The sequence below is a fragment of the Prinia subflava genome, chromosome 4 (genome assembly GCF_021018805.1).
Source record: "Prinia subflava isolate CZ2003 ecotype Zambia chromosome 4, Cam_Psub_1.2, whole genome shotgun sequence".
Lineage (NCBI taxonomy): Eukaryota > Metazoa > Chordata > Aves > Passeriformes > Cisticolidae > Prinia > Prinia subflava.
Window position 1 is genome coordinate 1,673,651 of NC_086250.1, and position 12,616 is coordinate 1,686,266.

General features: G+C 54.8%; 1 protein-coding gene across 1 annotated transcript; it reads right to left on the reverse strand.

The window, feature by feature from the left end:
- Positions 1–163: 163 nt before the first annotated feature.
- Positions 164–7,358, reverse strand: HDHD5 (haloacid dehalogenase like hydrolase domain containing 5). The gene is made up of 8 exons (XM_063395108.1): positions 7,199–7,358; positions 6,921–7,121; positions 6,666–6,778; positions 5,974–6,067; positions 5,510–5,543; positions 4,999–5,173; positions 4,508–4,696; positions 164–3,969 (listed from the first exon to the last, which is right to left on the reverse strand). Exons 1-8 carry the CDS (start codon positions 7,277–7,279, stop codon positions 3,615–3,617), a joined length of 1,242 nt encoding a protein of 413 aa, XP_063251178.1. The 5' UTR covers positions 7,280–7,358; the 3' UTR covers positions 164–3,614.
- Between the last annotated feature and the right edge of the window lie 5,258 nt (positions 7,359–12,616).

The following is a 12,616-nucleotide window of genomic DNA, read 5'->3' on the forward strand; positions in this document are numbered from 1 at the left end:
ATTGCTGAAGGGGTTTCTTTCAGGGTGGTTCCCTCAAAAAAATCTGATAATAGCTTGAAGAACAGGGAAAAAAAGAAAAAGCAGAATTTGCCCCAATAATCTTCTAAGGTAAAGATGTGAAAGAGAGCAGGATAATACCCATTAAATACACAGGAAGTTAAAATTCATTTCAAAGAAAACATTATTTTATTATTTTACATATATGCTTGAACAAAGTAGCAACTCTGCATTGAAATTAATACGAAATCTAAAATAATCACAGTTTGTGATTTCTCCGAATGATATATAATCACTCTTCTACAGTGCACGATACAATCTGAAATATTATCATTTATTGGAGGGAGACATGGCAGGATTAGGACTGGAAGGGAGGGGACAGCAGTGTTATGTGGTGCCCTGAATGCCAGGTCAGTGGCTGCACGTGTCCTGTGGAATAAAGGAATTGACTTCTGTGGCCACCACGTTATTGCACGCCACAAAAGCTCTTTGCTTCAGATCCAATGCAAGGTCTATCCCTTGGTTCCCTCCTGCTGTCTCAAGCTCCCTTCTGGCTTGACTAAAACCCATTAATCTTTGGAAGATGGAGTTGTTAGGCTCAGGTCTTTGCCCTGTTTGTTGTACAGGGCAGAGCACCAAGGAATTATTAAGGTACTGGATCAGCAGTGAAGCCCCTCCCCTGCTTGATCCCATAATCTGCACAGAAGGGTGGCTGCTCCAAAGGACAGAAATGCTGCTTCACACACCACTTCTGAGCAGTACATGAGACACAGGAAGAGTTCTTTGTTCCAGCCACACTGGAAGCCAATTCCAGGAAGCAGCAGTTCCAAGGAAAAAAGGATTTCACTGAATTCTGGCAATAACAGATGTCCATAAATGAACTGGAGGTAAGCTACAAGCCTGCACAGCACTCTAGCACAACTCATGGAACAGAGGAGACCTGCCAAGCAATTTAATTAACAGAAACCTTTCAGAATCAAGTTAGTGTCCAAGAGCAGCTGGAGAAGCCAGATTTTCCTCCTCCATCCAGTGGGTCCATGCAATTCCCAGGCAGGGGCTTGGACAAAGTGCAGTTTCAAGGAGCTGAGAAGGGGAAGAGGGGAAAGGTCTTTGCATTGCTCAGACCAAGGGCAGCCCATCTGGCTAATTAGTGCAGAGAGCAACTAAGCAGAGGTTTTTTTATGCAACTTTACTTGGTATGAATTAGGGAAAGGGTACAAGATATTTCTAGATTCCTTCTCCTCCCTTCTGTTCAATTTCAACTCGCAAGCAAAGCATTTTTTTATAATTCCTTATCACTGAAGTTCCTCCTACGCATTTTTAAGAGTCACAGAACATTGGTGGGAAATAAACCAAATCCAGAGCTAAAAGCAGATTTGGCATCTGAAGCAGATTCACATCAGCTCACCTCTGCTGCTGTTCCAAAGATGGAGATGCCTCTCTGCAATGCAAACCCCTTCTTTCCTCCCTTGGCAGGGGTGCCACAGCCCTCAGGGCACAGTGGCTCAGCAGCAGCTCCTCTCTGAGCAGCTGGCACCACACTTTGGACAAGCAACACGACAGAGCTGTGCCAGAGCTGGCTGCAGATGGACAGACCTCAGCATTTCTGCAGTCAGCACTACCACACTGAGGGTGTGGCTCCCTTTTCCTGCCAGCAGCCTGCTCCCTGAGGTCTGTCAGGACCATTCCAAGGAATCATCCCGTGCTTTTAGAAGCAGCCAAGCAATTCTTGTCCTGATGAGACAGAGGAGAAGAACCCCAAGTGCTGGTAAGAGTGGAAGAAACTGCTTCCCACTGTGGATTTCACAGGAGGGAAACACATGCAAGGAGGTGTTTTTCTGCTCCTATTCATGAAGTAAAGGATATAGAAACAGAGAAGGAACTCTTTAGCCTGGGTAACTGAAAGAGCACCTGGTCTGCTTCACACACAGAGCCTGGCACAGCCTAAGAACAGAGCCCATGCTGCAGTGACCTTCCTAGGAAGATACATCAGGATTGAGAGGGTGGAGAGCTGCTGGGGCAGAATTTCAGTGCATATGGATGCTGAGATTTGAATTAAGAACTCAAACTTCTGTGCAGAACATCTTGGAGTATGGAGCTGGGTAAAGCTGGAAGGAGGAAAGAAGAGGCAGAGCAGACCTGTTTCTGATAGTTCAGTGTAGTGTGAGCTGACTGTAATTAGGAAAACTCAGTAATTAGAAAAACTCAGTTGTGTTGGCTCCAAACTCAGTTGTGTTGGCTCCAAGGCTTTTCATCATATACACAGGCTGATTTGAGCTTCTAAAATCACAGTGCTCCTCTGGAATTAGGACATTCCTCACTAAGGCAGATCTTTCACATTAATTCCTCATGCAAACCTTGCTTATCTTCTTTGGAATGTCTATGGAGACACAAGTCTTATCTTTCTCTGGATAGCCTGAGCTAGAACAGAGCAATAGAAGGTGCATGTTGTTAGGGAAATGTTCCTGGACAGGCAAGTCCCAGCTGCTAATTTATGTTTACCTGCATGTTAAAGAAAGGGGAGGGACCAGAGGTCAGACTGGATGGGGTATCCCTGAGCTGCAAACCACGTGAGGGATGAGAGGAACAAAAGAACTGGAAGACAGAGACATTTGTATTCTAAAAAATCAGGCCTGGGGATCTGGGGCTCTGCTACCATCCTGGCTTGATGATCTCTTTGAATCCTTGCATTCAAGGAGGGAGCAAAGGTAGACTCTGACTCCTTTTGTTTTGCCCTTGTTCCAATGAAGGGCCCCTCTTGGAAGCTGTGCCAGCTGGAGCAGGTGGGTGTCAAAAGAGCCTCTTGCTGCAGCACCGAGTTCTGGGCAAAGACATCTCTGCCAATTCAAACTCTGTGCTGGTTTCCTCTGCTTCTGAGAGCAGGCTGCTGGCTCCCTAGTGGGATGTGAAAAGGCAGGGGTGTTCACAGAATGCTAAACAGGCGAGAGGGAACAATATAACTTTCACCTCAGCCCTGCAGCAAGTTGCTCTGGCTACTGCAGCTTCCTTTGAGGAGCCCTGCCTCTTCACAGCTGCCAGATGACTGCAAAACAGAACTCTGTTTCAGGCTGACAGTGATGCAGTGGCAAATCCCCAGGCAAAGAGAATTTGGTAAAGTCAGTAGGCACTTATTCTTCACGAGGAGAATGTTAAGACTCAAAGCCTTCCCTTGGCACGGTGCCACCACAGCCCAGCCTGGACAAACAGCACATTGTACAAATGGCTGATGGTGGCTCCCTGTGTGGGGAAGAGCTTTGCCCTCAAACACCTCACAAAGAGGAGGGTGGGCTCCCCTGATCTTTGCACAGAAAGTGTGGAAAAGAATGAGCTGTGAGAGCTGAACAAAACTGGGATTGCTGGGACAAGCCTGCTCCTTATACCCTGTTTCCATTATGGCTCAATTATGGCTAGCAGCAATGCACAGTCGCAGCTGAGAGTCTGTCAGCAGCTGTCAGGATGGCAGATGAGCATCAATAAAATTAAGGGCCTTTCAGTGCTGCAACAGGGAGCTTTCTTTAACATTAGCTGGATTAGAAAATCAGCCCAGGTCCCTCCCCATTCTTTCCCTCTTCCCTTTCCAGTACACAAAACCCCTTACAGCAGATCTTCAGGCACACCTAGCTCCAGTTTTCTTTTTCAAAAGCGAGCTGCACGGCGTCATCCACGTCCTGCACTATGTGGGAGGCCTCCAGCAGGCTGGGGTCGAAGCAGAAGTCCCGATGTCCATGGAACACTGCCTCCCCTGCCTGTGCCTGTGTGTTCTCGGGGCGGTACACGCCAGTGCACACCAGGATGGACTCGCAGCTCTGCACTGCACTGCTGCACTCACTCCTCAGCTCCAGGGAAACCTCAGCCTGGGGGCTGGCTGCCTGCGGGCTCCTCCCCAGCCCGGCCTGCGCCTGGCTGTGCCCTGCTGACTTGAGGTAGTTGTTGTAGAGGTTTGCCCCATAGACGTCAGACATCGGGTTATCCCTGGGGAAGGGCACAGCGTGAAACACAAATGAGGAACAAGCCCCTCTCTGGCTCTGGGGGAGGGAGATTAGGACAGCACTGAAGCAGGGAGGGGTGGGAGACAGTTGCTAACATCAAGAGGAGCAGCTGGAGCGGGCCAGTGAGTCCTGCTCAGGACACGTGCACCTTTCAGAGGGGAGACAGCACATCCCAAGCACCCACCACAGTTTCAGCCATTACTGGATTATATTCCCTACATTCCCAAAGCGTTTGGCCTAACTGAGCCAACAGTGCTGCATCTGGGTCTCTCAATTTTGTCTTTAATTGAGTCACCCCACGTGCACTCTGCATCCTGCAGTCCAGAGCTCTGCTGTGTAGGGTACAAAAAGCCAGCAAGCCTCTGTTCCAGGATGGGAGGCTCCAGAGACACCTCTGGAATTTTGGTATTAACTTCACAAACACCCAGAGGGAAAAGAAAACAAGCAAGTAAGCAAAAAACCAACCAAAAGAGCAGTCAGTATGAACTCCCTAGGGAAAGCAGCAGGATGAAGTCTCTTACCCGACTGCATAGAGACGCTGGATGGGAGCCCTGCAGCCCTGCCTCTCTGCCTGCTGCTGGAGCAGGTGCTGGGCATAGCGGTAGGTGACCGGGCTGGGTTTGCCAATCAGGGCCTCGTACTTCAGCTCCCTGCCCGTCACCTTCCTGTAGATGCTCTCCAGGCAGAGCAGGAAAGTGCCATGGCCAAACCTGCCCAGAAAGGAGGACGTCAGCACCCCCAGGAGCACCACTGAGGCAGCAAGCACTCCTTGGTTGTTGCCTGTTTGGGGTAAGGTCTCCCCACACACCTCCACAGGCAGTGGTCTGGCCTTTGCTTCTTCCCCAAGTTTTAGCTTTTTATTTCTCATGCAGCTTTCATGTCTCTGCTGCTAATTGCATCGTACAATCAAGGTCTTAAAGCATTCAAATGCTAACAAAACACAGTAGGAAAAGATCACCCGCATGAGAGGAGTATGAAATAGGCTAAACCAAACACCACACGTGCTTTTCACCTGGGCATCTTGGCTTCAGCCATCCACAGGAGGTCCATGTTGCAGGCCAGGACAGGCAGGTGAGGGTATGGGACATCCTGCAGCGCTGCCCCGGGGTTCCCATTGCTCAGGAGCACATCAGTAATGAGCTGCAGGCTCGTCTCCCACCTCACTGGCTCGCCAAACAGAATCACCCCTGCAAGATTTTTGGGAGCTGTTTGGAGACTCACAGCATCCAAAAGCCACCCACTAACAAAACCCCTCCTCTGCCAGGCTGCCCTGGCAAGTTCAGCTGCCAGTGGAACATGCCTGGTGCCCCACTGGTACCAGACACTGCCACGTGGCACAGGGAAAAGCTGCATTTCTATCCAGCTTTTTGCAGCAGTGAGGCTGCCTCCTGGCTGTACCCTCTGAGTCTGCTGCCCAGGGATAGCAGCGAGCTGACAGCACGTCATTAGCTCCCATCCCAGCTGGCCTGGCCACGCTCTTGGTTCTGCTTGCTGCTCAAATGTAAACACAGGCCACTGCTTACCTTCTATAGTGGGGAAGCCAGTGGTCGGAGGAGGCTGCCAGAAAAAAGGAAGGCTGGATTAGTAATGCAAAACCTAGTGCCATCTCCCAAGCAAAACTAAAAATGCCTCCTTTGAACCTGCCCAGGCAGTTCCATAATAAGGCTGGAGAAAGCCACCTCAAATCCTGAAGGGATATTTTTCCCCCTCCCCAGTCCCAGATGGGATTTCACAGATCTTGTACTCCTGGAGCTGGAGATGGCACCCAAACCACGTTACCCCTCTCTGCAAGGCACAGCAATGGAAGGCAGGCATGAGACAGGAGAGGGGAGAGTCTGCCCTTCCTGCAGGAGCCAACACTGGCAAGAGCAGAGGTGGCTCAGTGCCAGTGCCAGGCCCTTGCCAAGGGACCTCAGCAGTGGCCAGCTGCCCTGTCCCTTTGCTGTGTGCTGTGACCTCCCCTCGTGCTGAAGCCTCAGGAAATTACCAGTTCTTTTGGCCTCCGGCTCAGGTCCACCATGTCTAACAGGGGATATGCCTTCCTCAGGGCCTCTATGGTGACCACGTGCTTGAAGCCCAGGCTGGTTCACACCATCAAGGAATGTTGTGGAGACCGACTTGGGGTTTTTTTAAGTGACATTTTGTCTTTAAGTTACTTGCAGAGGCGTCTGTAGGATTAAGGAATGCAAGTGCTAGTACCAGAGCAGTGTGGTAGTGCATAACCTCATGGCTTCCAGCCACACAGGGACACCTTCCACTACACCAGACTGCTCAAAGCCCCATCTTATGTGACCTCCTTCAATTGCTGTCAGATTCTGGGGAAAGCCTCATCCGTGGGACTGCTGGGAGTGATCTCTAATGGGCTTTGCCATGAAAGAACGGGAGGAGCACAAGTTTATCTCTAAAGCTTGATGGAGCCCTCGTGGTCACATCCCACCAGAACAGCAGCACAGGAGAAGTCATGAGCGTGAGAAGCCAAACACCGAACAGGGGAGCCAGGAGGTGACCAACACGGAGATCAACAGCACCTGAGCCTGTCCATGAGGACGCTGCCCGGACGCCAAGCCCAAAGACCTTTGTGTCTCCTTGTGCTTCACCAGCTGAGCAGGGCTATGGGCAGGGCAGCAGCACGGCCTTTAGCTGGATGCCGCCGCAGGGCACCCCAGGCACAAAGGATACTCGTGGGCGTTCTCCTCCAGGGGCCCCTGCCCGGCCACCAGCATACACCTCTGGTGGAACTGGCTGAAGAGCTGCAGCGGGCTGTGCGACAGGACCACCTGCTCCGGGGACACCTGCGGGCCGGAGGAGAGCCTGGCTGGGACCCGCAGAGGATTCCGGCCCCTCTCCAGCCCGCCGGGGCCGAGCCGGGCGCTCTCGGTGCCTCCTCCCGGGGCACGGCCCGGGCCCGCTCCGGCGCTGCCCCGCCACCGTTACCTGCAGCCCCAGCGCCCCCGACAGCTCCCGGGCCTTGGCCGAGCGCAGGCAGTTCCCGGCGTTGGTCAGGAACACGACGGGCACCCGCAGCCGCCCGCCGCCGTCCGCCAGCCGCTGGAAGGCGCGGCGGGCGGCGGGCACGGGCTGGCTGCCCCGCACCAGCACGCCGTCCACATCGAACAGGAACCCGAAGGCCGGCGGCTGCAAGGCGAGCGGAGGGCACGGTCAGCCGGCTCCCCGCCCGCCCCGCGCCCCTCCGCGCCCCTCCGCGCACGCACCCGGCTGCAGAGCCCGCGGCCCGGCGGCCCCGGGGCGCGCAGCAGCGCCCGGCTGGCCCGCAGCGAGCCGCGCAGCGCCATCCACCCCCGCCGCGCCGGGCACGATGCTGCGGGACTACAGCTCCCGTCAGCCCCTGCCGCTCCGGGACTACAGCTCCCATCAGCCCCCGCCGCTGCTCCGGGACTACAGCTCCCGTCAGCCCCTGCAGGGCCGGGCACCCGGGACTACAGCTCCCATCCATCCGCCCATGGCAGCTCTGGCACGCTGCTCCGGGAATACAGCTCCGTTCTGCCCCAGCCGCCCCGGGCACCCCGCTGCTCCGGGACTACAGCTCCCATCAGCCCCCGCCGCTGCTCCGGGAATACAGCTCCCAGCCGCCCCAGCCGCCCCGGGCACCCCGGCGCTCCGGGGTTCCAGCTCCCAGCGAGGCGCGGGGCCGCACCGGGGCGGACACACGGAGGGCAGCTAGCCCGCTGCCAGCCCGCATCCTGCCTGCCAACCTCTTGCCAGCCCGCTGCCAGCCCGCCCACAGCGCGGTTCCGGGCACTGGTGTTCCAGGGAAGGGTGCTGCCCCTGCCCCGGGGCAAAGCGGGGTTTGGGGTCCGTGGGGAGCTGGAGGGAGGAGCGGGCGCTGGAGGCTGGCGGGACCCGGACGGAACGGGGATGCGCTGGCTGCGAGCGGCCCCGCCGGGACAGAGGCGTGCAAAACTCACGGGCGAGGAGAGATCTGGGCAGGAGGGAGCGAAAGGCTTTGACCGCTACAGTGCGAGCACAGCGGGTTTATCTGAGCCCTTCAGCAAAGCAAAGGGCAGGAGACTCTGGGTCCGTGAGCTCCCCGATGCCGCGGGCGTCGGGCGGGCACGGCCGGGTTTGGCGTCCCGCGGTGACTCGGTACCCCAAATTCTGCCTGCAGTCCGCATGCCGAGGGACAATCAGCCTGTCACCTCTGCCCGGCCTGGGACTGCTGTCCGAGCGGGCAGGGGCTGCTCCTCCGTACCCGGCAGCGGTCAGTGCCACCGTGGGAATGGTCAGTGCCACCTTGGGCAGCGGTCAGTGCCACCGTGGGAATGGTCAATGCCACCGTGGGTACCGGTCAGTGCCACCGTGGGCAATGGTCAGTGCCATCGTGGGTACCGGTCAGTGCCACCGTGGGCAATGGTCAGTGCCATCGTGGGTACCGGTCAGTGCCACCGTGGGCAATGGGCAGTGCCACCGTGGGTACCGGTCAGTGCCACCGTGGGCAATGGTCAGTGCCACCGTGGGTACCGGTCAGTGCCACCGTGGGCAATGGTCAGTGCCACCGTGGGTACCGGTCAGTGCCACCATGGGCAATGGTCAGTGTCACCGTGGGTACCGGTCAGTGCCACCATGGGCAATGGTCAGTGCCACCGTGGGCAGCGGTCAGTGCCACCGTGGGCAATGGTCAGTGCCACCGTGGGAATGGTCAGTGCCACCGTGGGCACTTGGTCAGTGCCACCGTGGGCAGTGGACAGTGCCACCGTGGGAATGGTCAATGCCACCGTGAGTACCGGTCAGTGCCACCGTGGGCAGCGGTCAGTGCCACCTTGGGCGCTGTGTCCAGTCCTTGTCCCCTCCCTGCACAAACTGAGGTGAGGAGCCAGTGCAGAGAAGGACAGCGAAGCTGGTGAAGGTGTTGTTATTGTTTAGGGACAGCATGAGAATAACGACCCGACTCAGCTTACAGCAAATGAGAGCAAGCTTTATTCTTCCAAATCCTCTTTTTATACTGTGCCTGGGTAAAATGAGTATGATTGGTCGTTCAGAGCCTACACCTCTTTGTAAACATCCTTGCCAGTAAACAAGTCAGACAAACACCACCTGCTAATGGTTTTCCACCTCCCAAGGATTGTTTGGATTCCTCCTCAGGGTTTTCCCAGCCCAGGATGAGAGAGTTGCTCGCTTGTCTTTACGGACTCTTAGCAGTGCCTGAAGCCTAAAATCTGACCGCTGTCAGTACCCACATGAGGGGTGTGGAGCACAGGTTCTGTGAGGAGCAGCTGAGGGAGCTGGGGATGGAAAAGGGGCTCAGGGAGACCTTTTGGCTCTCTGCAGTCCCTGACAGGAGGCTGCAGCCGGGTGGAGGTCGGGCTCTTCTCCCCGGCTCAGGGTGTGCCAGGTTGGACAGGAAGGATTCCTTCACTGGGACTGTGCTCAGGTATTGGAACGGGCTGCTCAGGGAGGTGGTGGAATCTCCATCCCGGGAGGTGTCCAAGAAATGACTGGATGTGGCAATTAGTGCCACGGTCTGGGTGACAAGGTGGTGATCAGTCAGTTCGGACTTGACCTTGCAGGTCTTTTCCAACCTAAATTCTGTGAGCTGCTGCCCTGCCTTTGCTTGGCCCTTTCTATGCAAACCCTTTTTCCTACAGATGAATGAGGTTCTCTAAAACTCTGGTCACTTTTTTTGCTCTTTGACAGACTGTGTCCCTCTGTCCTGCACCATGAAGCAGAAATCTTGACGCTGAATTCAGCTGAGGCCCTTCCAAACCTGGGGAAAGTGAAAGGTTCATTTCACATCCATGGAGATGAAACAATGTTTGTTTGCTCTCTGACTGGGCTTAGGATCTCTGGAATCTCTCGACAGGGCAGGTTTAACACGTATGACTTTAGGCGTCAATTACACAATGTAATTGTTTGTTTTTACGCTTCCATTGCCATGAACACCAACCTTAATTTGTTTTTGACCCACTTTAACACCCAGAGCCCTATTTGCAGAGCTATTAAAGCACTGGCAACTCAGAGATATACATTTGTACAGATGGTTATTCCTCCTTAAGTGCTTTTGCTTTAAGTGAATTACCTACTGTTTATTTTTTGTGATTTCCTCAATTCGCCAGGACCACTTTAATTTCTCAGAAGTGTTTGCAGCTCATCCTGCTCTGGCAAAATTTACACTGGCCTTGGAGACAGCACTGAAAATATTTAGCTCCCTGAAGAACTGGGCTTCAAATCTTCTTCCACCAGCACAAGGAAGCCAGCTGCAGCTGCTCTGAACTGTGGCTTCCCAACTCTGTACAAACCAGAGGCCTCCAGCCCTGGCTGTTGATGAAAAATAGTCAGAGAGAGAGGCAGAGACTTTCTGAAATGAATGACAAACACAGGAGCCTTGTCTGGGGCGCTTCTCGCCCGTCCACCAAGGCGGTCCCTCCTGGCAGGGTGCAAATGTGATTGATTTGCTGTGATTTCTGCTCAGGGTGTTTGCTGGGCTGGATTTATGGGCTTTTAATGATACAGCCACTTGCAGGTTAGACGGGTGGTTTGGGTTGCTGGTTTTGGAGGCTCCAGACTGAGCTGCACTATGGGGCTCTGACAGTCCCTTTTATTTTAAGTGTAGGGATACTTTTGCTCCTTTCTTCCCATTCCTAAGGCTTGCAAAAGGGCTGGGAGAGACATCCAGCCCGGTCCCTATCGCAGAGAAGATTTCATTGCTAAAAAAAAAGAATGTCTAGTGTATTAAATATCCAGGAATTCCGGACAGGGCGAGTTTGGGGTGGAGGTTGGTGGTTTTGGGGGTGAGGGGGGGGTTGGGGCTGGGGGATTTTTGAGGTGGAGGTTTTGGGGGTGAAGGTTTTTAGGGTGGGGGTTTTGGGGGTGGGGGTTTGGGGAATGGGGTTTTGGGGTGACAATTTGGGGGCTGGGGGATTTTAGGGGTGAGAGTTTTTGGGCTGGGGTGTTTTTGGAGTAAAGGTTTTGGGGTGGAGTTTTGAGCCTGGAGGTTTTTGGGGTGAAGGTTTTGGGGGTGGGGATCTGGGGGCTGAAGGATTTTGGGGAAGAGGCTTTTTGGGGTGAGGATTTTGGAGCTGGGGGGTTTTGGGGGTTGAGGATTTTGGGGTAAGGGGTTTGGGGCCGGGGGTTTTTGGGGAGAGGGTTTTGAGGGTGAGGGCTTTGGGGGGGTTTGGGGGTGAGGATTTGGGGGTAAAATTTTTGGGGTGGGGGTTTTGAGACTGGACTTTTTGGGGTGAGGATTTTGAGGGTGAGGGTTTTAAGGGTGGGGAGTTTTGGGGAGAGGGTTTTGGGGGTGAGGGCTTTGGTGGGGGGGTTGGGGTGAGGATTTTGAGACTGGACTTTATGGGGAGAGGATTTTAGGGGTGGGGGTTTTTGGGGAGAGGGTTTTGGGGGTGAGGATTTTTGGGGTGAGGGTTTTGAGGCTGCGGGGTTTATTCCCCCGACGCGGGTTGCTATCCCCGCGCATCCCTGCGGGAGGCGCTCCCGCTCCGCGGGCCCGCAGCGCTCACGGGCTCGGGGCTGGGAAAGGGAAGGGAAGGGAAGGGAAGGGAAGGGAAGGGAAGGGAAGGGAAGGGAAGGGAAGGGAAGGGAAGGGAAGGGAAGGGAAGGGAAGGGAAGGGAAGGGAAGGGAAGGGAAGGGAAGGGAAGGGAAGGGAAGGGAAGGGAAGGGAAGGGAAGGGAAGGGAAGGGAAGGGAAGGGAAGGGAAGGGAAGGGAAGGCTCCAGTGCAGCGCTCGTTTTTCAATCCGCACGGGCTCCGGGGCTGCCAGAGGCCGCTGTGCAGAGCCCGCTGAGCCCCAGCCCCCGCAGGGCTTTACCCCATCACCCCAGGGCTGAATGCCCCGGTGTGCCTTTTCACCTCCAAGCGCTGGGGATTTCTCTGGGGCTCTGCTTGGGGCTGCCCATTCCGCCTGGACGGAGCCCGTGATCTCCCCTAGGAAATAACCCCAGGGATGGTCTGCCTGCCCTTCTCACACCACCCACAGCACCACCCTCCTCTTCCCCTGTCCATGCTTGGATGTGTGTCCCAGCCCCTTTCTCAGCTCACTGTAAAGACAAAGCAGGCAGCTGCCCACAGCCTTCCCCCGTGGGTCCCTGTGTAAACTTTGCAGCTCTGTTTTCCCTGCACTCACAGCCCTGTCATCACCCCCCTCCCATTCCTGACCTCCTCCCACCCCCTCGAAAGCAGCCCTTCCTTCCTTCCATCTCTCTCCTCACTGCACAGGCTCTGATGGCCTGACCAGCCCTTCCCCCACGGTTTATCTCTGCTCTTGCCATGCTGCAGCCTGCTCACGGAATGATGGACAAGCTAAAGGTTGAGAAAATACAGTAAGATGCCTTTCTTATCCTGTGATGACCAAGGGGGAGGACACAACCTGATAAAAATGACAAGCCAGGAGGATTGAGAGCCAGACCCTTCACCTGCCTGTCCCTCAGTGCACAGAAAACACTCCATAGACCTGCTGTGATTGCAACTGCTGCAGGCCTGCAAAGAAAGGAATTAAGGACTGAGCCAATTAGAGCTACAGGTTTCTGACCAAAGAAATGTCCTTCTGCTACCTGTGGAGAGGCTAATTCAGAGACTTATATAGGAAATAAACCTGAAGCAGGCTGATCATTTGGAGCTGGTGGAAAAGGCATCTGCAGCCCTGTGTTTGATGGCCAGAGGGC

Coding starts and splice junctions, on each gene's coding strand:
- HDHD5 (XM_063395108.1), bottom strand. CDS start 7,279: ATGGCGCTGCGCGGCTCGCTGCGGGCCAGCCGGGCGCTGCTGCGCGCC. Junction 7,122..7,198: donor GCCGCGGGCTCTGCAGCCGG/GTGCGTGCGCGG, acceptor CTCGCCTTGCAG/CCGCCGGCCTTCGGGTTCCT. Junction 4,697..4,998: donor GCTGAAGCCAAGATGCCCAG/GTGAAAAGCACG, acceptor CTTTCTGGGCAG/GTTTGGCCATGGCACTTTCC.